This window comes from Nerophis ophidion, linkage group LG16 (assembly GCF_033978795.1).
Source record: "Nerophis ophidion isolate RoL-2023_Sa linkage group LG16, RoL_Noph_v1.0, whole genome shotgun sequence".
Classification (NCBI taxonomy): Eukaryota; Metazoa; Chordata; class Actinopteri; order Syngnathiformes; family Syngnathidae; genus Nerophis; species Nerophis ophidion.
The window spans coordinates 2,490,922-2,516,566 of NC_084626.1; the positions used below are offsets into that span (position 1 = coordinate 2,490,922).

At 41.2% G+C, this 25,645-nt stretch overlaps 2 protein-coding genes across 6 annotated transcripts in view; one reads left to right on the forward strand and one right to left on the reverse strand.

Annotated features, from left to right (window-relative positions):
* Nucleotides 1-2,294, reverse strand: part of nab2 (NGFI-A binding protein 2 (EGR1 binding protein 2)) — a 38,923-nt gene extending 36,629 nt beyond the window's left edge. The window contains exon 1 of one of the 3 annotated variants that reach the window (XR_009810002.1): nt 1,936-2,293. The gene's annotated coding sequence lies outside the window, so the exon portion shown is untranslated. Of the gene's footprint in view, nt 1-1,935 lie in introns of all 3 variants that reach the window. The other 2 variants (XM_061922552.1, XM_061922551.1) reach the window with 2 other exon arrangements.
* A 7,550-nt stretch (nt 2,295-9,844) lies between these two features.
* The window catches only part of dnajc14 (DnaJ (Hsp40) homolog, subfamily C, member 14), a 34,845-nt gene continuing 19,044 nt past the window's right edge, over nt 9,845-25,645 (forward strand). For 2 of the 3 annotated variants that reach the window (XR_009810003.1, XM_061922555.1), the window contains exons 1-3: nt 9,845-9,978; nt 23,020-24,405; nt 24,508-24,614. Coding sequence is in view for 2 of the 3 variants with exons in the window: in XM_061922555.1 (XP_061778539.1) it covers nt 23,218-24,405; nt 24,508-24,614 (1,295 nt within the window). In the remaining variant the exon portion in view is untranslated. Of the gene's footprint in view, nt 10,080-23,019; nt 24,406-24,507; nt 24,615-25,645 lie in introns of all 3 variants that reach the window. The other variant, XM_061922556.1, reaches the window with a different exon arrangement.

The following is a 25,645-nucleotide window of genomic DNA, read 5'->3' on the forward strand; positions in this document are numbered from 1 at the left end:
GGACTCTCACTATCATGTTAGATCCACTATGGACTGGACCCTCACTATTATGTTAGATCCACTATGGACTGGACTCTCACAATATTATGTTAGATCCACTATGGACTGGACTCTCACTATTATGTTAGATCCACTATGGACTGGACTCTCACAATATTATGTTAGATCCACTATGGACTGGACTCTCACTATCATGTTAGATCCACTATGGACTGGACTCTCACAATATTATGTTAGATCCACTATGGACTGGACTCTCACTATCATGTTAGATCCACTATGGACTGGACTCTCACTATCATGTTAGATCCACTATGGACTGGACTCTCACTATCATGTTAGATCCACTATGGACTGGACCCTCACTATTATGTTAGATCCACTATGGACTGTACTCTCACAATATTATGTTAGATCCACTATGGACTGGACTCTCACTATTATGTTAGATCCACTATGGACTGGACTCTCACAATATTATGTTAGATCCACTATGGACTGGACTCTCACTATCATGTTAGATCCACTATGGACTGGACTCTCACTATCATGTTAGATCCACTATGGACTGGACTCTCACTATCATGTTAGATCCACTATGGACTGGACTCTCACTATTATGTTGGATCCACTATGGACTGGACTCTCACTATTATGTTAGATCCACTATGGACTGGACTCTCTCACTATTACGTTAGATCCACTATGGACTGGACTTTCACACTATTATGTTAGATCCACTATGGACTGGACTCTCACTATTATGTTAGATCCACTATGGACTGGACTCTCTCACTATTATGTTAGATCCACTATGGACTGGACTCTCCCAATATTATGCTAGATCCACTGAGGACTGGACACTCTCACTATTACATTAGATCCACCATGGACTGGACTTTCACAATATAATGCTAGATCCACTATGGACTGGACTCTCACTATTATATTAGATCCACTATGGACTGGACTTTCACAATATAATGCTGGATCAACTATGGACTGGACTCTCTCACTATTATGTTAGATCCACTATGGACTGGACTCTCTCACTATTATGTTAGATCCACTATGGACTGGACTCTCACACTATTATGTTAGATCCACTATGGACTGGACTCTCACTATTATGTTAGATCCACTATGGACTGGACTCTCTCACTATTATGTTAGATCCACTATGGACTGGACTCTCTCACTATTATGTTAGATCCACTATGGACTGGACTCTCACTATTATGTTAGATCCACTATGGACTGGACTCTCACACTATTATGTTAGATCCACTATGGACTGGACTCTCTCACTATTATGTTAGATCCATTATGGACTGGACTCTAACATAATTGAGAGTGAGAGTAACATAATAGTGTGAGAGTCCAGTCCACAGTGGATCTAACATACTAGTGAGAGAGTGCAGTCCACAGTGGATCTAACATACTAGTGAGAGAGTCCAGTCCATAATGGATCTAACATAATAGTGAGAGTCCAGTCCATAATGGATCTAACATAATAGTGAGAGAGTCCAGTCCATAGTGGATCTAACATAATAGTGTGAGAGTCCAGTCCATAGTGGATCTAACATAATAGTGAGAGAGTCCAGTCCATAGTGGATCTAACATAATAGTGAGAGAGTCCAGTCCATAGTGGATCTAACATAATAGTGAGAGAGTCCAGTCCATAGTGGATCTATCTTTAACTTAACATAAGGCACTTTCTAAAGGTGTGAAGTCAATTATATTTATATAGCGCTTTTTCTCTAGTGACACAAAGCGCTTTTACATAGTGAAACCCAATATCTAAGTCACATTTAAACCAGTGTGGGTGGCTTAGTTGAAGTGTCTTGCCCAAGGACACAACGGCAGCGGCTCGGATGGTAGCAGGGATCGAACAGGGAACCCTCAACCGTGCTGCAACCACATCGTTCTTCTTACCTTCTTCTAGTCTTGGAGTAGCAGTCGGCTCCGACGTGGAAACAATTCAAAAGCAGCAGCGGCAGATGTTGCAATCAGAAGAAGAAGAAAAAAACACGCCCTTGAATTTTATTCGTCTTTCCACGCCGGGGTTCTCGCCTTGAAGCGGAAGCGTGGTCGGCCGGGATCGGCGTCGTAGAATCCCCTCCGCGCACCGGAGCCGGTCTGAGATCACTGGCAGAAATCCTCTTCCGGCGCAGAGTATTGGTCCTTGAGTGTGTGCGTGTGCGTTTGTGCGTGTGTGTGTGCGTGTGCGTGTGTGGGCCGGAGAATGACGGGGGCGGACCGCAGCGCGCCATCTGACCGAAAAAGAGCCTTCCTCTCCCGGTAGGAGAGGCGGCTTTCAAATTGGAGGTGTGGGTGGGAGAGGCGGGGGTCTGCGAATTTAACCCGGGTGTGTCTTTCAAGACGTGATTGCTTAAAATTAAAAATAATAATAATAATAATAATAACAAAGACTCCCGTCATTCGGTTACATTTGTTTTTCTTCTTATTTCATGTATTTATTATTATTTTAGGCAAACATATGGTTTTCCTTATTGTCAATTTTCGTAGACATGTATAGACAATCCACTCATAATGAAAACAATGAATTTGTTGTAGTTACAAATCATATTCCAGTGGTTTCTAAAACTATTTATTTTTTACCAAGTGACTCCTCAGACAACTCTTTAATCTCCAAGTACCACCATAATGAGCAGTACAGTTGCATAGTAGACCTAAGTATTCATCAAGTACCACCATAATCACCAACATTAACATAGCAGTATAGGCCTAAGTATTCATCAAGTACTACCATAATGAGCAACATTAAAGTACAGTTGCCTAGTAGGCCTAAGTATTTATCAAGTACCACCATAATGACAACATTAAAGTACAGAGGTGTAGTAGACCTAAGTATTAATCAAGTACCACCATAATCACCAACATTAAAATACAGTAGTGTAGTAGACCTAAGTATTCCACAAGTACCACCAAAATGACCAACATTAAAGTACAGTAGTGTAGTAGACCTAAGTATTCATCAAGTACCACCATAATAACAACATTAAAGTACAGTAGTGTAGTAGACCTAAGTATTCATCAAGTAGTAGTGTCAAAGCGCTTTGAGTACCTTGAAGGTAGAAAAGCGCTATACAAGTACAACCCGTTTACCGTTTTACCACCATCATAACAATATTAAAGTACAGTAGTGTAGTAGACCTAAGTATTCATCAAGTACCACCATAATCACCAACATTAAAATACAGTAGTGTAGTAGACCTAAGTATTCCACAAGTACCACCAAAATGACCAACATTAAAGTACGGTAGTGTAGTAGACCTAAGTATTCATCAAGTACCACCATCATAACATTAAAGTACAGTAGTGTAGTAGACCTAAGTATTCATCAAGTACCACCATCATAACAACATTAAAGTACAGTAGTGTAGTAGACCTAAGTATTCATCAAGTACCACCATCATAACAACATTAAAGTACAGTAGTGTAGTAGACCTAAGTATTCTTCAAGTACCACCATAATGAGCAACATTAAAATACATTTGCAGAGTCGGCCTAAGCATTCAAGTACCACCTTAATTAGAAACATTAACATACAGTTGCATAGTAGGCCTAAATATTCATCAAGTACCACCACAATGACAACATTAAAGTACAGTTGCATAGTAGGCCAAAGTATTCATCAAATACCACCATAATGACAACATTAAAGTACAGAGGTGTAGTAGGCCCAAGTATTCATCAAGTACCACCATAATCACCAACCTTAACATAGCATTACAGGCCTAAGTATTTATCAAGTACCACCATAATGACAACATTAAAGTACAGTTGCATAGTAAACCTAAGTATTCATCAAGTACCACCATAATGACAACATTAAAGTACAGAGGTGTAGTAGGCCTAAGTATCCATCAAGAATCACCTTAATGACATTAAAATACAGTAGTGTGGTAGACCTAAGTATTCATCAAATATCACCATAATGATATTAAAGTACAGTAGTGTAGTAGACCTAAGTATTTATCAAGTATCACCATAATGACATTAAAATACAGTAGTGTAGTAGACCTAAGTATTTATCAGGTACCACCATAATGACATTAAAGTACAGTAGTGTAGTAGGCCTAAGTATTCATCAAGTACCACCATCATAACAACATTAGAGTACAGTAGTGTAGTAGACCTAAGTATTCATCAAGTACCACCATAATGAGCAACATTAAAATACATTTGCAGAGTAGGCCTAAGTATTCATCAAGTACCACCATAATGAGCAACATTAAAATACAGTTGCAGGATAATATAAATACATTTAACAAAGTCAAATTGAAATAAGGCAACAAGAAAAGTATCCTACACTTCTCTTTTTTGTAAAGTAAATCTGAACAGCCGATATGGGCATCTACATCAACTATATGATTTGCCTGAGAAGCTGGACAGGACAAAGAAAAAAAAAAAGTACAGTTGCATAGTAGGCTTAAGTATTCATCGAGTACCACCATCATGACAACATTAAAGTACAGATGCATAGTAGGCCTAAGTATTCATCAAGTACTACCATAATAACATTAATGTACAGTGGTGTAGTAGACCTAAGTATTCATCAAGTACAACCATAAGGACAACATTAAAGTACAGTAGTGTAAACATTGACATTGTCACATACACACCAGCCTGACAGGGGACTAACTTAGCCTTTGGCTCAAACCTGACATATTCACATATTTTATGTGACATATGTTCATTAATATGTGTTATTATTACAGTATGTGTATTATTACAGTATTATTTGTTGTGTATGTAGCAGTCTTATTTGTTGTGTACTCGGTACAGTCTTATTTGTTGTTTACATAGTAGTCTTATTTGTTGTGTACACAGTACAGTATTATTTGTTGTGTACATAGTACAGTATTATTTGTTGTGTAGATAGCAGTCTTATTTTTTGTGTACGTAGCAGTCTTAGTTTGTTGTGTACACAGTACAGTATTTTTTGTTGTGTACATAGTACAGTATTATTTGTTGTGAAGCGACTTGTCCAGGGTGTACCCTGCCTTCCGCCCGATTGTAGCTGAGATAGGCGCCAGCGCCCCCCGCGACCCCGAAAGGGAATAAGCGGTAGAAAATGGATGGATGGATGGATGAATAGTACAGTATTATTTGTTGTGTAAATAATACAGTATTTGTTGTGTACATAGTACAGTATTTGTTGTGTAGATAGCACAGTATTATTTGTTGTGTACATAGGAGTTTTATTTGTTGTGTACACAGTACAGTATTATTTTTTGTGTGCATAGTACAGTATTATTTGTTGTGTACACAGTACAGTAGTATTTGCTGTGTACATAGTACAGTATTATTTGTTGTGTACATAGTACAGTATTATTTGTTGTGTAAATAGCACAGTATTATTTGTTGTGTAAATAGTATAGTTATTTGTTGTGTAAATAGTACAGTATTATTTGTTGTGTACATAGCAGAGTATTTATTGTTGTGTACGTAGCAGAGTATTTATTGTTGTGTACGTAGCAGACTTATTTGTTGTGTACACAGTACAGTATTTATTGTGTAAATAGCACAGTATTATTTATTGTGTACATAGTACAGTCTTATTTGTTGTGTACACAGTACAGTATTTGTTGTGTACACGCTAAAGTGTTATTTGTTGTGTAAATAGTACTGTCTTATTTGTTGTGTACACAGTACAGTATTCGTTGTGTACGTAGCAGTCTTATTTGTTGTGTACACAGTACAATATTATTTGTTGTGTAGACACTACAGTGTTATTTGTTGTGTAAATAGTACAGTCTTATTTGTTGTGTACACAGTACAGTATTCGTTGTGTACGTAGCAGTCTTATTTGTTCTGTACACAGTACAGTATTTGTTGTGTAAATAGTACAGTATTATGTGTTGTGTATGTAGAAGTCTTATTTGTTGTGAATGTAGCAGTAATATTTTTTGTGTACACAGTACAGTATTATTTGTTGTGTACATAGTACAGTATTATTAATGAGAACCACTGCTCTGGAAATGTTGGTCTTACTTCAAAATGCACGCATTTAGTTGTGTTCAGTGTTAAAAAAAATAATATATGGCTCTTACGGGAATACATTTTAACATATTTGGTTGATTGGCAACACTAAATTGGCCCTAGTGTGTGAATGTGAGTGTGAATGTTGTCTGTCTATCTGTGTTGGCCCTGCGATGAGGTGGCGACTTGTCCGGGGTGTAATAATAGTAATGGATCATTCATTCACCGGTGTGAGTGGCACCGGGGGCAAGGGTGAAGTGTCCTGCCCAAGGACACAACGGCAGCAATTTGATGTCAATAGGTGGGAAGCGAACCTGCAACCCTCAGGTTTCTGGCACTGCCGCTCTCCCCACTACGCCAGTGGCTCTCAACCTTTTTTCAGTGATGAACCCCCTGTGAACATTTTTTTAATTCAAGTACCCCCTAATCAGAGCAAAGCATTTTTGTTTGGGAAAAAATTAGATAAAGAAGTAAAATACAACACTATGTCATCAGTTTCTGATTTATTAAATTGTATAACAGTGCAAAATATTGCTCATTTGCAGTGGTCTTTCTTGAACTATTTGGAAAAAAAGATATGAAAGGAGACCCTGCCCCAAGTGGAGGAGTTCAAGTACCTAGGAGTCTTGTTCACGAGTGAGGGAAGAGTGGATCGTGAGATCGACAGGCGGATCGGTGCGGCGTCTTCAGTAATGCGGACATTGTACCGATCCGTTGTGGTGAAGAAGGAGCTGAGCCGGAAGGCAAAGCTCTCAATTTACCGGTCGATCTACGTCCCCACCCTCACCTATGGTCATGAGCTTTGGGTCATGACCGAAAGGATAAGATCACGGGTACAAGCGGCCGAAATGAGTTTCCTCCGCCGGGTGGCGGGGCTCTCCCTTAGAGATAGGGTGAGAAGCTCTGCCATTCGTGAGGAACTCAAAGTAAAGCCGCTGCTCCTTCACATCGAGAGGAGCCAGATGAGGTGGTTCGGGCATCTGGTCAGGATGCCACCCGAACGCCTCCCTAGGGAGGTGTTGAGGGCACATCCAACCGGTAGGAGGCCACGGGGAAGACCCAGGACACGTTGGGAAGACTGTCTCCCGGCTGGCCTGGGAACGCCTCGGGATCCCCCGGGAAGAGCTAGAAGATGTGGCTGGGGGGAGGCAAGTCTGGGCTTCCCTGCTTAGGCTGCTGCCCCCGCGACCCGACCTCGGATAAGCGGAAGAAGATGGATGGATGGATGCATATGAAAAGAACTAAAAACTCATTGAAAAATAAACAAGTGATTTAATTATAAAGATTTCTACACATAGAAGTAATCATCAACTTAAAGTGCCCTCTTTGGGGATTGTAATAGAGATCCATCTGGATTCATGAATTTAATTCTAAACATTTCTTCACAAAAAAAAAAAAATCTTTAAATTTATGGAACATGTCCACAAAAAAATCTAGCTGTCAACACTGAATATTGAATTGTTGCATTTCTTTTCACAGTTTATGAACTTACATTCATATTTTGTTGAAGTATTATTCAATAAATATATTTATAAAGGATTTTTGAATTCTTGCTATTTTTAGAATATCTTTAAAAAATCTCACATTCCCCTTGGCATACCTTCAAGTACCCCCAGGGCAGGGACGTGCACATGATTATAGAGGGGCAGGGGCTCAAAGTCAGAAAAGGGCTGGACATTTTTTTTTTTTGGTCCTTTACACAATATGGAAATTAATGTAAAATTAAATTTGCTAATAGGAAGCTAACTACTTAGCTGTGTGTCCTTTGTAGGTAAAAGTGATTGCCATTTCTTTTGTGTCAACAAATTATTCTCATAATGAATTAATTTACATTATCATAGGCTTGGAAGACATGAAAAGCAACAAAACACTGGTTTATTATTAGGCTATTTATTGTTAAAGATAAGCACTTTAATATTGAACATTGAACAGTGCAACATGAACTTCGAAAAAAATAAATACCCAAATAAAAAAAAAAACTTCAATGTGAAAATCTTTCCTTCTTCCTTTAACTTGATGAAAACACCATCAAGTTGTAACGTATTGTCTTTCTCACTTAATGCTCAGACTAAACAACTGAAACGCAATACAACTTTATATCTAAACCTCTACTGTGAGAGAAATGTGATCCGTCGTAAACACAGTGAATTTTGTTTTGAAAATTAACCCGGTGTTTTATTTTGTAGTTTGTACATTACTTCCTGTCCCGCACGATCCGCTCTGCTCTGTGCGGAATATATGTGCCGTATTGATTGATTGATTGATTGATACTTTTATTAGTAGATTGCACAGTTCACTACATATTCCGTACAATTGACCACTAAATGGTAACACCCGAATAAGTTTTTCAACTTGTTTAAGTCGGGGTCCACGTTAATCAATTCATGCTCAATTGATGCGCTGTGCTCCGACGTCCGGCAAAAACAGAAGCTGACACATTGAATAATACAGCGTTTTTCTGAAATATTACCCATATTAGATGCTGAATAAGTGGACGCCGAGTAGATCACAACTCACAGGTTCAAGTTGCTCCACTGTCACGTCTCCTCAGGCCGCAGTTGTCCCTCTCTCTCCTCTCTCTCTCTCACTCACTCACTCGCCCTCTCTGTCGGAAGCGGCAGGCTCAAACAACCCGTTATTGATGCGCCGTGCTCCGACGTCCGGCATAAACAGAAGCTGACACATTGAATAATAGAATAATACAGCGTTTTTCTGAAATATTACCCCTATTAAATGCTGAATAAGTGGACGCCGAGTAGATCACAACTCACAGGTTCAAGTTGCTCCACTGTCACGTCTCCTCAGGCCGCAGTTGGCTCTCTCTCCTCTCTCTCTCTCACTCACTCACTCGCCCTCTCTGTCGGAAGCGGCAGGCTCAAACAACCCGTTATTGATGCGCCGTGCTCCGACGTCCGGCATAAACAGAAGCTGACACATTGAATAATAGAATAATACAGCGTTTTTCTGAAATATTACCCCTATTAAATGCTGAATAAGTGGACGGCGACTAGACCACAACTCACAGGTTCAAGTTGCTCCACTGTCACGTCTCCTCAGGCCGCAGTTGGCTCTCTCTCCTCTCTCTCTCTCACTCACTCACTCGCCCTCTCTGTCGGAAGCGGCAGGCTCAAACAACCCGTTATTGATGCGCTGTGCTCCGACGTCCGGCAAAAACAGAAGCTGACACATTGAATAATAGAATAATACAGCGTTTTTCTGAAATATTACCCATATTAGATGCTGAATAAGTGGACGGCGACTAGACCACAACTCACAGGTTCAAGTTGCTCCACTGTCACGTCTCCTCAGGCTGCAGTTGGCTCGCTCTCCTTTCTCTCTCTCACTCACTCACTCGCCCTCTCTCTCTCTCTCTCTGTCGGAAGCGGCAGGCTCAAACCTGGTATTACAAGAAAACGTGGAGTTTTTTTGTTTTGTTTTGTTTTTTTACATCCCTAACAGGAATATATTAATGTTGTTTAAAGGGAAAAAAAATAAACAAACACACGCACACAGGCAGAGGGCACTTTTTAGGACGAGGCAAAAAAGGGCAGGGGCTCAAGCACCCATAGGGCCCTATGTGTTCACGTGCCAGCCCCAGGGGTACGCGTACCCCCATTTGAGAACCACTGCACTACGCCATGCCGTACCCCACTTTCCGCCTGATTGTAGCTGAGATAGGCACCAGCGCCCCCAAAGTGAATAACCGGTAGAACATGGATGGATGGATATTTGGCTTTTTAGCTCTCTCAGCCAAAAAAGGTCCCCGACCCCTAAATTACATGATGATCATCAATCAGTCAATGAGTGTACTTCCACCCTTTGGTCCATAGGTGGCGGCAGTTCGCGCTCTGTGCCGCTGCACTCGGCACAAAAAAGAAGGCGAACGAGAGCGAAGAAGGAAGTGGAGCCATGAAGAGAGGACTATAAAAACAACATGGACACCTGGCAGTTCCCACGATGAGCTGACAGGTACAAACTCTTTATCTCGCACACTACATGTCCGGTACTCGCCCACGTCAACCGTGTCCTGGTCCTGCCTGGTCGGAGTCCCACAGGCAGGGGAATGACTGGTAATGTGTGCTAACTGTGCTAACGAGCGAATATTACCTTCCCGGTGAGGCGTGTGCACGTTATATAAAAAAAGGCAAATATGTCGTCATGTTGGTGTTTGTAAGGTCGTGGTCGAAGCCACCAGCGGGCGGGCAGGACGAGTAAAAGTGTCCCAGTCCAGCCGCATGCTCGGCAGGGTGTTTCCCACCACCAGGCTAACATTAGCCACCGATTACCTGAGGGTCGGAATCAAAGTGACGTTTTGTTTTCTAGCAAATAACATTAAAAAGTAAACGTCTGTTCGTTTAAAGGCCTACTGAAATGAGATTTTCTTATCTAAATGGGGATAGCAGGTCCATTCTATGTGTCATACTTGATCATTTCGCGATATTGCCATATTTTTGCTGTAAGGATTTAGTAGAGAACATCGACGATAAAGTTTGCAACTTTCGGTGCTAACCTCTACCGGAAGTCGCCGACGATGACGTCACATGTTGATGACTCCTCACGTATTCACAAAAAGAGCTATTCGGGCCGAGAAAACAACAATTTCCCCATTAATTTGAGCGAGGATGAAAGATTTGTGTTTGAGGATATTAATAGCGACGGACTAAAATAAAAAAAAAAACGTGATTGCATTGGGACGAATTCCCATGTTTTTAGACACATTTTTACTAAGATAATTCTGGGAAAACCCTTATCTTTCTATTGTGTTGCTAGTGTTTTAGTGAGATTAAATAGTACCTGATAGTCGGAGGGGTGTGTCCACGTGTGTCTTGAGGCCAGTGTCTGAGGGAAGTCGACGGCGCAAACTCCACAGATCTCCGGTAAGAGCCCTCTTTTTAACACAATTTTCTCACCGAAACCTGCCGGTTGACAAGTGGTCGGGATCCATGTTCGCTTGACCGCTCTGATCCATAGTAAAGCTTCACCTCCGGGAATTTTGAAGAAGGAATCACCGTGTGTTTGTGTGGCGAAAGGCTAAAGCTTCCCAACTCTGACGTCACATGTTGATGGCTCCTCACATATTCACATTGTTTTTAATGGGAGCCTCCAACAAAAAGAGCTATTAGGACCGAGAAAACGACAATTTCCCCATTAATTTGAGCGAGGATGAAAGATTCGTGTTTGAGGATATTGATAGCGACGGACTAGGAAAAAAAAAAAAAGTTGAAAAAAAAAAGCGATTGCATTGGGACGGATTCAGATGTTTTTAGACACATTTACTAGGATAATTCTGGGAAATCCCTTATCTTTCCATTGTGTTGCTAGTGTTTTAGTGAGATTAAATAGTACCTGATAGTCGGAGGGGTGTGTCCACGTGTGTCTTGAGGCCAGTGTCTGAGGGAAGTCGACGGCACAAACTCCACAGATCTCCGGTAAGAGGCGACTTTTTAACACAATTTTCTCACCGAAACCTGCCGGTTGACAAGTGGTCGGGATCCATGTTCGCTTGACCTCTCTGATCCATAGTAAAGCTTCACCTCCGGGAATTTTGAACAAGGAATCACCGTGTGTTTGTGTGGCTAAAGGCTGAAGCTTCCCAACTCTGACGTCACATGTTGATGGCTCCTCACATATTCACATTGTTTTTAATGGGAGCCTCCAACAAAAAGATCTATTAGGACCGAGAAAACGACAATTTCCCCATTAATTTCAGCGAGGATGAAAGATTCGTGTTTGAGGATATTGATAGCGACAGACTAGGAAAAAAAAAAAAAAAGTTAAAAAAAAAAAGCGATTGCATTGGGACGGATTCAGATGTTTTTAGACACCTTTACTAGGATAATTCTGGGAAATCCCTTATCTTTCTATTGTGTTGCTAGTGTTTTAGTGAGATTAAATAGTACCTGATAGTCGGAGGGGTGTGTCCACGTGTGTCTTGAGGCCAGTGTCTGAGGGAAGTTGACGGCAGATACAAGGACGGCGCAAACTCCACAGATCTCCGGTAAGAGGTGACTTTTTAACAACATTTTCACACCGAAACCTGCCGGTTGTCAAGTGGTCGGGATCCATGTTCGCTTGACCGCTCTGATCCATAGTAAAGATTTTGAACAAGGAATCACCGTGTGTTTGTGTGGCTAAATGCTAAAGCTTCCCAACTCCAGACTGTGTGGTCGGTAGTAGTGGGTTTCAGCAGGTCTTTAAAGTGCCCTCTTTGGGCATTGTAATAGAGATCCATCTGGATTCATGAACTTAATTCTAAGCATTTCTTCACGAAAAAAAGAAATCTCTAACATAAATATTAATAGGCCTACTGAAATAAGATTTTCTTATTTAAACGGGGATAGCAGGTCCATTCTGTGTGTCATACTTGATCATTTCGCGATATTGCCATATTTTTGCTGTAAGGATTTAGTAGAGAACATCCACGATAAAGTTTGCAACTTTTGGTGCTAAGAGAAAAGCCCTGCCTCTACCGGAAGTCGCCGACGATGACGTCACATGTTGATGACTCCTCACGTATTCACAAAAAGAGCTATTCGGGCCGAGAAAACGACAATTTCCCCATTAATTTGAGCGAGGATGAAAGATTTGTGTTTGACGATATTAATAGCGACGGACTAGAAAAAAACCCAAAACGTGATTGCATTGGGACGAATTCCCATGTTTTTAGACACATTTACTAGGATAATTCTGGGAAATCCCTTATCTTTCTATTGTGTTGCTAGTGTTTTAGTGAGATTAAATAGTACCTGATAGTCGGAGGAGTGTGTCCACGTGTGTCTTGAGGCCAGCGTCTGAGGGAAGTTGACGGCAGATACAAGGACGGCGCAAACTCCACAGATATCCGGTAAGAGGTGACTTTTTAACAAAATTTTCACACCGAAACCTGCCGGTTGTCAAGTGGTCGGGATCCATGTTCGCTTGACCGCTCTGATCCATAGTAAAGATTTTGAACAAGGAATCACCGTGTGTTTGTGTGGCTAAATGCTAAAGCTTCCCAACTCCAGACTGTGTGGTCGGTAGTAGTGGGTTTCAGCAGGTCTTTAAAGTGCCCTCTTTGGGCATTGTAATAGAGATCCATCTGGATTCATGAACTTAATTCTAAACATTTCTTCACGAAAAAAAGAAATCTCTAACATAAATATTTATAGGCCTACTGAAATAAGATTTTCTTATTTAAACGGGGATAGCAGGTCCATTCTATGTGTCATACTTGATCATTTCGCGATATTGCCATATTTTTGCTGTAAGGATTTAGTAGAGAACATCCACGATAAAGTTCGCAACTTTTGGTGCTAAGAGAAAAGCCCTGCCTCTACCCGAAGTCGCCGACGATGACGTCACATGTTGATGACTCCTCACGTATTCACAAAAAGAGCTATTCAGGCCGAGAAAACAACAATTTCCCCATTAATTTGAGCGAGGATGAAAGATTTGTGTTTGAGGATATTAATAGCGACGGACTAGAAAAAAAACCAAAACGTGATTGCATTGGGACGAATTCCCATGTTTTTAGACACATTTACTAGGATAATTCTGGGAAATCCCTTATCTTTCTATTGTGTTGCTAGTGTTTTAGTGAGATTAAATAGTACCTGATAGTCGGAGGGGTGTGTCCACGTGTGTCTTGAGGCCAGCGTCTGAGGGAAGTCGACGGCGCAAACTCCACAGATCTCCGGTAAGATCCCACTTTTTAACACAATTTTCTCACCGAAACCTGCCGGTTGACAAGTGGTCGGGATCCATGTTCGCTTCACCGCTCTGATCCATAGTAAAGCTGCACCTCCGGGAATTTTGAACAAGGAATCACCGTGTGTTTGTGTGGCTAAAGGCTAAAGCTTCCCAACTCTGACGTCACATGTTGATGGCCCCTCACATATTCACATTGTTTTTAATGGGAGCCTCCAACAAAAAGAGCTATTAGGACCGAGAAAACGACAATTTCCCCATTAATTTGAGCGAGGATGAAAGATTCGTGTTTGAGGATATTGATAGCGACGGACTAGGAAAAAAAAAAAAAGTTGAAAAAAAAATGCGATTGCATTGGGACGGATTCAGATGTTTTTAGACACATTTGCTAGGATAATTCTGGGAAATCCCTTATCTTTCTATTGTGTTGCTAGTGTTTTCGTGAGATTAAATAGTACCTGATAGTCGGAGTGGTGTGTCCACATGTCTTGAGGCCAGTGTCTGAGGGAAGTCGACGGCAGATACAAGGACGGCGCAAACTCCACAGATCTCCGGTAAGAGGTGACTTTTTAACAAAATTTTCACACCGAAACCTGCCAGTTGTCAAGTGGTCGGGATCCATGTTCGCTTGACCGCTCTGATCCATAGTAAAGCTTCACCTCCGGGAATTTTGAACAAGGAATCACCGTGTGTTTGTTTGGCTAAAGGCTAAAGCTTCCCAACTCCATCTTTCTACTTTGACTTCTCCATTATTAATTGAACAAATTGCAAAAGATTCAGCAACACAGATGGCCTGAATATTATTTAATCGCGCGATGAAAAGAGACGACTTTTAGCCGCAAATAGTGCTGAGGTAATATTTCCTGACAGTCCGTGACGTCACACGTACACGTCATCATTCCGCGACGTTTTCAACAAGAAACACCGCGGGAAATTTAAAATTGCAATTTAGTAAACTAAACCGGCCGTATTGGCATGTGTTGCAATGTTAATATTTCATCATTGATATATAAACTATCAGACTGCGTGGTCGGTAGTAGTGGGTTTTAGTAGGCCTTTAAGGCAGTGGTTCTCAACCTTTTTTCATTGATGTACCCCCTAATCAGAGCAAAGCATCCATCCATCCAACCCTTTTCTACTGCTTATTCCCTTTTGGGGTCGCGGGGGGCGCTGGCGCCTATCTCAGTTACAATCGGGCGGAAGGCGGCGTACACCCTGGACAAGTCGTCACCTCATCATCGCAGAGCCAACACAGATAGACAGACAACATTCACACTCACATTCACACACTAGGGCCAGTTTAGTGTTGCCAATCAACCTATCCCCAGTGACATGTCTTTGGAAGTGGGAGGAAGCCGGAGTACCCAGAGGGAACCCACGCATTCACGGGGAGAACATGCACACTCCACACAGAAAGATCCCAAGCCCGGGGTTGAACCCTGACTACTCAAGACCTTCGTATTGTGAGGCAGACGCACTAAGCCCTCAGAGCAAAGCATTTTTGTTTGAAAAAAAGAGATTAATAACTAAAATACAGCACTATTTCATCAGTTTCTGATTTATTTAATTGTATAACAGTGCAAAATTGTGCTCACTTGTAGTGGTCTTTCTTGAACTATTTGGAAAAAAATATATACAAATTAGGGCTGGGCGATATTGTCTTTTATTAATATCGCGATATTTTTATGCCATATTTCGATCTACGATATACAGTACGTTACGATATTTTGCCTTGGCCTTGAATGAACACTTGATGCATATAATCACAGCGGTATGATGATTTTATGTGTCTACATTAAACATTCTTCTTCTTCATACTACATTAATATATGCTACTTTTAAACTTTCATGCAGAGAGGGAAATCACAACTAAGTCAATTGACAAAAACTGTATTTATTAAATACTCTTCATTCTCTCATGGGTGACTTTTTAAATGAAAGAACAAATTGTGTTGCTACCTTTTTTTAGTAACACTTCTGCAGCATACTTTGCATTTATAGATTGATACTTTTATTAGTAGATTGCACAGTACAGTACATATTCCGTACAATTGACCACTAAATGGTAACACCCGAATAAGTTTTTCAACTTGTTTAAGTCGGGGTCCACGTTAATCAATTCATGGTACAAATATATACTATCAGCATAATACAGTCATCACACAGGTTAATCATCATAGTATATACATTGAACAGCATATTGCTGTTGTCTGCTTACGCACCAAGCAGCAGTTCAGAGTACCCAACCTTTTTGGGCACACTCGAGGGAGTACTGGAAAGTGCACCCCCGGGTGATTCCCTTGTCCCACTGGGGGACTTCAACGCTCATGTTGGCAGCGCCAGTGAAACCTGGAGAGGCATGATTGGGAAGAATGGCCGCCCGGATCTAAACCCGAGTGGTGTTTTGTTATTGGACTTTTGTACTCGTCACGGATTGTCCATAACAAACACCATGTTCAAACATAAGTGTGTCCGTATGTGCACTTGGCACCAGGACACCCTAGGCCACAGTTCCATGATCGACTTTGTAGTTGTGTCATCGGATTTGTGGCCTCATGTTTTGGACACTCGGGTGAATAGAGGGGCAGAGCTTTCTACCGATCACCGAGTTGGCTGCGATGGTGGTGGAGGATGCCGGACAGGTGCATTGTGAGGGTCTGCTGGGAACGTCTGGCAAAGTCTCCTGTCAGAGAGAGTTTCAATTCCCACCTCCGAAAGAACTTTGAACATGTCACGAGGGAGGTGCTGGACATTGAGTCCGAGTGGACCATGTTCTGCACCTCTATTGTCGAGGCGGCTGATTGGAGCTGTAGCCGCAAGGTAGTTGGTGCCTGTCGTGGCGGTAATCCTGGAATTATTATTTGTGGCGGCCGTAATTCTTTCGTGGCGGACCACCACAAATAAATGAATGTGTGGGAAACCCTGGTAATGAGCTTTGGGTCATGACCGAAAGGATAAGATCACGGGTACAAGCGGCCAAAATGAATTTCCTCCGCCGGGTGGCGGGACTCTCCCTTAGGGTGAGAAGCTCTGTCATCCGGGAGGAAGTCAAAGTAAAGCCGCTGCTCCTCCACATCGAGAGGAGCCAGATGAGGTGGCTCGGGCATCTGGTCAGGATGCCACCCGAACGCCTCCCTAGGGAGGTGTTTAGGGCACGTCCAACCGGTAGGAGGCCACGGGGAAGACCCAGATCACGTTGGGAAGACTATGTCTCCCGGCTGGCCTGGGAACGCCTCGGGATCCCCCGGGAAGAGCTAGACGAAGTAACTGGGTAGAGGGAAATCGGGGCTTCCCTGCTTAGGCTGCTGCCCCCGTGACCCGACCTCAGTTAAGCGTAAGAAGATGGATGGATGGATGGACTTTTCCCCGGAAGTGGTGGTCGACCAAGCCAAGATGGCTGTTGTACAACAAACAGTGTGCGTACTATCTTGAGTACAAAAGAGACCTAAATTTTCCTGAAAAAAAAAAAAAAATAATCAATCAATGTTTATTTACATAGCCCTGAAGCACAAGTGTCTTAAAGGACTGCACAAGACAAAATGACACCCTCGGTTCAGAGCTCGCATAAGGGCAAGGAAAAACTCACAACCCAGTGGGACGTCAAGGTGAATGACTATGAGAAACCTTGGAGAGGACCGCAGATGTGGGTGACCGCCCACTTGGGGAGACCGGATGCAATGGACGTCGAGTGGGTCTGACATAATATTGTGAAAGTCCAATCCATAGTGGATCTAACATAATAGTGTGAGAGTCCAGTTCATAATGGATCTAACATATTAGTGTGAGAGTCCAGTCCATAGTGGATCTAACATATTAGTGTGAGAGTCCAGTCCATAGTGGATCTAGCATAATAGTATGAGACTCCAGTCCATAGTAGATCTAACATAATAGTGAGAGTCCAGTCCATAGTGGGGCTGGCAGGAGACCACTCCAAGCGGAGACGGGTCAGCAGGGCAGAGATGTCCCCAACTGATGCACAGGCGAGCGGTCCACGCTGGGTTCTGACTCTGGACAGCCAGCACTTCATCCTTGGCCACAGGCCTTTGGCCCACTCTGTATTTGAGTTTGACACCCCTGGTGTAGAGTATACAAATTAGTTTTAAGATGGGACATAAATGCTTAAAATCTAACTACGCAATGGAATAGATCCTATACTTTATATAGTTAAAGTACCAATGATTGGCTCACACACACACTAGGTGTTACGAAATTATTTTACCCATTTGACCCTTGATCACCCCTTGGGAGGTGAGGGGAGCAGTGAGCATCAGCAGTGAGCAGCAGCAGTGGCAGCGCCCGGGAATGATTTTGGATGATTTAACGCCCCAATTCCAACCCTTGTTGCTGAATGCCAAGCAGGGAAGTAAATTGTCCCATTTCTTTATAGTCTTTAGTATGACTCGGCCGGGGTTTGAACTCACAACCTACCGATCTCAGGGCGGACACTCAAATCAAATTAAGTGAGTGTTATAAATGATTATACGTCGATCGCGTTCCCAGACATATGGAACTATTGTGCTCCTGACAGCATGCTACACAACAAAACAAATGAAACTTGGGAAAGCACGGAGGTCTACAACTTCTTTGTGTGTGGCTGGGTCAAGGACATTGGTATCAAGACTCTCCCGGATAAATATGTATCGTTTTTGCTCGGCTAAGGTTGTATTGCATTATTTAACTTTGCGTCTACTGCCACGTTTGTTGTTGTTGTTGCACGCGGTTTTTACGAGTCGCGTGTTTTTCCCCTTCTTTATCAACATATGCCAATAGATATCAACGTAACGTATGTGCTAAAAGATTAATTTATCAAAATATAACTGTAATTGTTAACATTGTATGTGCTGAAAGATTCATTAATGATTTTTTTATCAAAATATAACGATAGAAGTTAACATTGTATGTGATGAAATATTTATTTGATTGTTTATCAAAATACAACTATAAAAGTCAACATTGTGTATGCACTGAAGGATTTTTAAAAATCAAAATATAACTATAGAAGTCAACATTGTATGTGATGAAATATTAATTTATGATTATCAAAATATAACTATAAACGTCAACATTGTGTGCGCTGAAGGATTCATTTATGATTGTTTATCAAAAAATAACTATGGATGTCTTCATTGTGTATGTGCTTAAAGATTCATTTATGATTGTTTATCAAAATATAACTATATACGTCAACATAGTGTAGGTGCTGAAATATTCATTTGATTTTTTATCAAAATATAACTATAGATGTTAACATTGTGTACGGGCTGAAAGATTAATTTATGATTGTTTATTAAAATATAAGTATCAAAGTCAACATTGAGGACTATAAATGTGTTCATTGTGTATATGCTAAAAGATCATTTATCATTGTTTATCAAAATATAAGTGTCAAAGTCAACATTGTGTATATGCTAAAGGATTTTTTCAAATCAAAATATAACTATAGAAGTCAACATTGTATGTGATGAAATATTAATTTATGATTGTTTATCAAAATATAACTATAAAAGTCAAAATTGTGTGCGCTGAAGGATTCATTTATGATTGTTTATCAAAAAATAACTATGGATGTCTTCATTGTGTATGTGCTTAAAGATTCATTTATGATTGTTTATCAAAATATAACTATATACGTCAACATAGTGTAGGTGCTGAAATATTCATTTGATTTTTTATCAAAATATAACTATAGATGTTAACATTGTGTACGGGCTGAAAGATCAATTTATGATTGTTTATCAAAATATAACTATAGATGTTAACATTGTGCACGTGCTGAAAGATTAATTTATGATTGTTTATTAAAATATAAGTATCAAAGTCAACATTGAGGAATATAAATGTCTTCATTGTGTATATGCTAAAAGATAATTTATCATTGTTTATCAAAATATAAGTATCAAAGTCAACATTGTGTATATGCTAAAAGATCATTTATCATTGTTTATCAAAATATAAGTATCGAAGTCAACTTTGTGTACATGCTAAAATATAATTTATCATTGTTTATCAAAATATAACGATAGATGTAAACATTGTGTATGTGCTGAATGATTCATTTGATTGTTTATCAAAATATAACTATAGATGTTAACATTGTGCACGTGCTGAAAGATTAATTTATGATTGTTTATTAAAATATAAGTATCAAAGTCAACATTGAGGACTATAAATGTCTTCATTGTGTATATGCTAAAAGATAATTTATCATTGTTTATCAAAATATAAGTATCAAAGTCAACATTGTGTATATGCTAAAAGATCATTTATCATTGTTTATCAAAATATAAGTATCGAAGTCAACTTTGTGTACATGCTAAAATATAATTTATCATTGTTTATCAAAATATAACGATAGATGTAAACATTGTGTATGTGCTGAATGATTCATTTGATTGTTTATCAACATATAACTATAGAAGTCAACATTGTGTATGTGCTAAAAGATTAATTTATCATTGTTTATCAAAATAAACCTGCGATGAAGTGGCGACTTGTCCAGGGTGTACCCCGCCTTTCACCCGATTGTAGCTGAGATAGGCGCCAGCGACCCCAAAAAGGGAATGGGCGGTAGAGAATGGATGGATGGATATCAAAATAAAGCGATAGATGTTAACATTGTGTATGTGCTGAAATATTAATTTATGATTGCTATCTTTGGTAAAAACTTAACTCTTAGATTTTGCTCACATTTGCTTTCTTTTATTTAGACATGCCAAGTTGACCCTTTTTTCGAAACACTTGTAGCTAACGTGTGTTTAAGAAATACAAATAATATTCAAATACATTTTTCTCTCAAATTGCGATTCCATTTGCGATTTTTAAACTTTACACACAAAAATGCATGACTGCAAAAATGAGTAAAAGAAGACACGTTACTTTTAGATTGTCAACATATTCTTGTCTCAAGGTGCCACACATTATAACAATATGCAATAATTTACTTCGAAAAAATATTTGTCTTAATGCAGCCAGACTGAGCTTTTGTCTACATCACGCTCTTAAACTGAAGACATAGTCGATAAAAACTGTACAGTGTTGATATTAAGTAATCATAATAATGCAAGTAATTATTTAAAAAATGGTTAAACATTTTTTTCTCATGACTGTAAAAGTGTTTACCATTGTACAGTAATCGGAAGGTGAATAACTTTATCCCAAGTAAATAAACCAAAAGTAAAATGTACTCGTTTTCTGCAAGCACAAATTTGAATTTAGTAGACACAGAACATTAGAATTTCCCCAGTTGGAAAAACGAGGTCGGACATTGTCGTGTGTGTGTGTGTGTGTGTGTGTGTGTGTGTGTGTGTGTGTGTGTGTGTGTGTGTGTGTGTGTGTGTGTGTGTGTGTGTGTGTGTGTGTGTGTGTGTGTGTGTGTGTGTGTGTGTGTGTGTGTGTGTGTGTGTGTGTGTGTGTGTGTGTGTGTGTGTGTGTGTGTGTGTGTGTGTGTGTGTGTGTGTGTGTGTGTGTGTGTGTGTGTGTGTGTGTGTGTTTTCGGAAAATTTAAACAAAACAAACATATATGTATATATTTATTTATATGAATATTTATATATATATATATATATATATATATATTTTTTTTTTTATATATATATACCGTACTTTCCGGACCATTGGACGCACTGGATTTTAAGTCGCACTGCTGATGAATGATTTATTTTTGATCTTTTTTTCATACATAAGGCTTTTGATTGATTGATTGATACTTGTATTAGTAGATTGCACAGTTCAGTACATATTCCGTACAATTGACCACTAAATGGTAACACCCGAATAAGTTTTTCTACTTGTTTAAGTCGGGGTCCACGTTAATCATTTCAAGGCGCACTGGGATTATAGGCCGCTTTAACGGGGTCATATTGTTGTTGTTTTTTCTAAATGTAAAAGACTTCCTTGTGGTCTACATTACATGTAATGGTGGTTCTATGGTCAAAATGTTGCATTGATGATGTTTTACACATCATCTTCAAGACGCTTTTTGACAGTCTCTTCCGGATGAGCCATTTGTGGGCGGTCTTACTTACGTGGCGCACCTTCGACAGTGTCTTTACTCCGTCATCTTTATTGTAGCCGTGTAGCGTGCAAGGACAGTAGTGGAAGAAGTGTCAAAAGATGGCGCTAACTGTTTTAATGACATTCAGACTTTACTTAAGTTATAGTTAAAGTAACAATGATTGGTAAGTACCAATCATTGGTACTTTAACTTTCACACACACACTAGGTGTGGTGAAATATGTCCTCTGCATTTGACCCATCCCCTTGTTCCACCCCATGGGAGGTGAGGAGAGCAGTGGGCAGCAGTGGTGCCGCGCCCGGGAATAATTTTTGGTGATTCAACCCCCCAATTCCAACCCTTGATGCTGAGTGCCAAGCAGGGATATAATGGGTCCCATTCTTATAGTCTTTGGTATGACTCGGCCGGGGTTTGAACTCACTTGGCCACTGAATAGGTACTTCAATCAATAACGGAGCAGCATCTCTTCATCCGTGGCTCACTAGTGCAACAACGCCGGAAAAGTGTCCCGTAGAAAAACGTCCGACCGGAACTCTCTAATTACTAAAATTCCTTGGGTGAATAATGTAAACTCACTACACCGGTATGTTTTAGTACTTTAATGGCGAGTTTACTGACAGATATAAGTAAGAACTTTACACTATATTAGAAATGCAACAGCGGTGAATGAATGTCTAATCACAAGAAGATGGAGAAAAAAAAGAAGCTTATCGACTATGGCTTCGCCACGGACTACAATGGTGGATTTGCGCAAATTTTCAGGACTTATGCAGATCCAAAAGACCGATCAGCAGGTACCAGAAGATAGGAAAAGTTGCTTTTGCATAATTTTTCGAAACAAACCTTATACACACACACCATAGTAATACTCGTATGTTGAAGCACAGTACAATCCATCAAGCGGTGCGGCTTCATAGCTCACCAAAGTCGTATTAAACATTTTGATCGATTTTTGAACGCCGTGTGTAATGTTCTATATTTTCAGTGGAACATATACCATTTTGGTGTTGTTTACTTGAGTCATATTACAGTCTTCACGTATCTCTTATCTGTGACTGCCATCTACTGGTCACACTTATTACACCATGTACCAAATAAAATAGCTTTGAGGTCGGTAAGTACAACCAAAATGATTCTGTACATTAGGCGCACCAGGATTTAAGTGCACTGTCGAGTTTTAAGAAAATGAAAGGAATTTAGTGCGCCTTATAGTTCGAAAAATAAAGTATTTATCGCTAAGGCTAGTGTACCTAATGGAGTGTCCAGCAATTGTATCTGCTTGTGCTTTCATTTATCGTGTTGCTTTTCAGATCTCCTTTCTGCATGATGAGACGTGCTTAAGAAGCCTGACTCAGCTGCTGATATGGTGGACCTTAGACAAAGTCTCAGAAGCCCCCAGTCTCACATTCGAGTGGGAGTCTGGGGACAATATTGCAACAGATTATGGCTTTAGGAGATCATCTCCCACGGAAATCTGTTTGGACTGTTCCGAAATAAGAGATCGGAAGATGGAGAGAGTGGCGGCTGAGAAGGAGATAGACGCCCTTCCGGATTCCGACGAGGAGCTGTCTGATGGTGAGTCGACGAATAGGTCCGGTCGCTGGGAGGCGAGAGAGACGGAAGACGGCGGCGAGTGCAAAACCAACGCTCAGGACATCCCGGCCAAGCCGCAGGACTCTGGAATCGGTGACGTGGAGTGCTGTGGCTCCCTGGAGGGCAGAAGTGACACCGGGGACCTTTCAGACGGAACGGAACACCAAGGCCAGGAGAACTCCCAGCTCATAAACCAAGAGGAGGACGAATCCGCGAAGGAGCAGCACATGAACGGCGAGTCGGGCTGGAGGAACTTGGGAGCGGGGAGGAAATGCAAACCCAGGAGCGGCGGATCGATTTCAGAGCAGAGCAACCAAAGTGCTTTCACGGCCACCTCCTTCCAAAAAGGCAACTTTGCGCCGAGCGGCGGCAGGCACAAGCAGACCCGCAGGCGCAACCACCACCATCAGCTGAACCGAGGACGCAGGCGGACGGGCAGACAGCTGGTCTTCGCCTTGAAGGAGGTGCTGTCGGAGTCTGTCAGCGTGTGGTGCATCTCCTGTGTCCACATGATGATCGAGATTATCGTCATGTTGACTCACAATTGTGGCGTGGGCGTGGAGGCCGGGGGCTTGGCGCTCTACAGCTTGGGACAGCGGCTCTTTGTGAAGATCACGGACATCCCGGGAATGAAGGACGACGCCGGTCGGACTTTGAAATGGACAAAATGCACGGTCGCGCAGGTGGTGGACAGAGCCGTTCGGTTCCTGAAGTGGACTAAACAAGCCGCCTCGTCCACGCTCAGACTTTTCTGCGCTTTGCTCATGCTCGGGTCCCAGCGGGCCAAAAGGGTCCTGGTCCGGGTCGGTGGAGAGAGAGGGAAACGGTATTGGACAGCCTTTCAGGATTCACGTCTGTGGAAGAGGGTGCTGCTCTTGGTGGAGAGAGTAGGAAACCTCTTCAAGAGACGTGGTCACGCGCAGGCATCCGACTTTGAGTCACCGGGGAGAGCAGGGAGAGGCCCGCCGGGACAGGAGCTGGAGAGACTGCTCGCCCTGGCCGAGGTCCCCGAGGAAGAGCTCGATCCCTTCACAGTTTTGGGCGTGGAGGTCCACGCCAGCGAGGCCGAGCTGAAGAAGGCTTACAGGCAGCTGGCTGTCCAGGTAATGGCTTTTGAAATATTTTCATTGATTGCCTGGATGAGATGACTAAGTGATTTGTCTCGTTTACTCACACTATCCTCTTCTCCGATCCTGTTTGTTTAGGTCCATCCAGACAAGAACAAACACCCACGAGCCGGAGAGGCCTTCAAAGTACTGCGGGCGGCCTGGGATATTGTCAGTAACTCAGAAACACGAAGAGAGTATGAGTTGTGAGTACACTATAGTAGTAGTAGACAAAATACAGGGGAATTGCTAATGTTGAATATCATCTATTCCGGGGGGGCTGGCTGGATTTTAGAACTATTTTGAAACACTCGCCGCATTGCGTTTTGGAGTTTGCGACCTTATGGCAGATGGGCCTAAAAAAAAAAAAAAAATAGGGATGCGAGCCCCCTTTGAGAACACCGGAAACAGCGAGCTTGTTTCGGTTCTCCTGATCGTCTTGCAATTCAGTGCAGGCTTCAGGCAGGACTACCAGCGAGTACCTGCAGCTGAGCCGAGCGTTCCACACATTTTGTTAGGATCCTATTTTTATTGATACTTCATTGAAAAAACTTGGAAATTACAGTATTTTTCGGAGAATAAGTCGCTGCGGAGTATATGTCGCACCGGCCGAAAATGCATAATGAAGGAAAAAAACCATATATAAGTCGCACTGGAGTATAAGTGACATTTTGGGGGAAATTTTTGGGATAAAATCCAACACCAAGAATTAGGGGTGTAACGGTACACAGAAATTTCGGTTCGGTAGGTACCCCGGTTTAAAGGTCATGGTTCGGTTCATTTTCGGTACAGTAAGAAAACAACAAAATATTAATTTTTTGGGTATTTATTTACCAAATTTGTAAACAATGGCTTGATCCTTTTAACATTGGGAACACTATAACAATTCTGCCCACATTAATCCACATTAAACTGCCTCAAATTGTTGCTTTGATTAAATAAAATGACACAACTTTTCTTCTACATATAAAAAAAGTGCAACATTAAACAGTTTCAACTCATCATGCTTAATTTATTACAGCATTGGGGAAGCCTGTAGTTAATTTTTATTATGTATGTAAATGTTATATTTTTATCAACATGTGATAGCATGGACCCTGCCATTCAAAACCAGGCTGCTACATTACTGATTCATGTAACTATAGCTGAAAATTCATCCCTGACCACCATGGAGTTTATGTAGGCTTTATGATGCACTTAAATTATTTTATAAACTATCACAGACAGAAACTCTTCA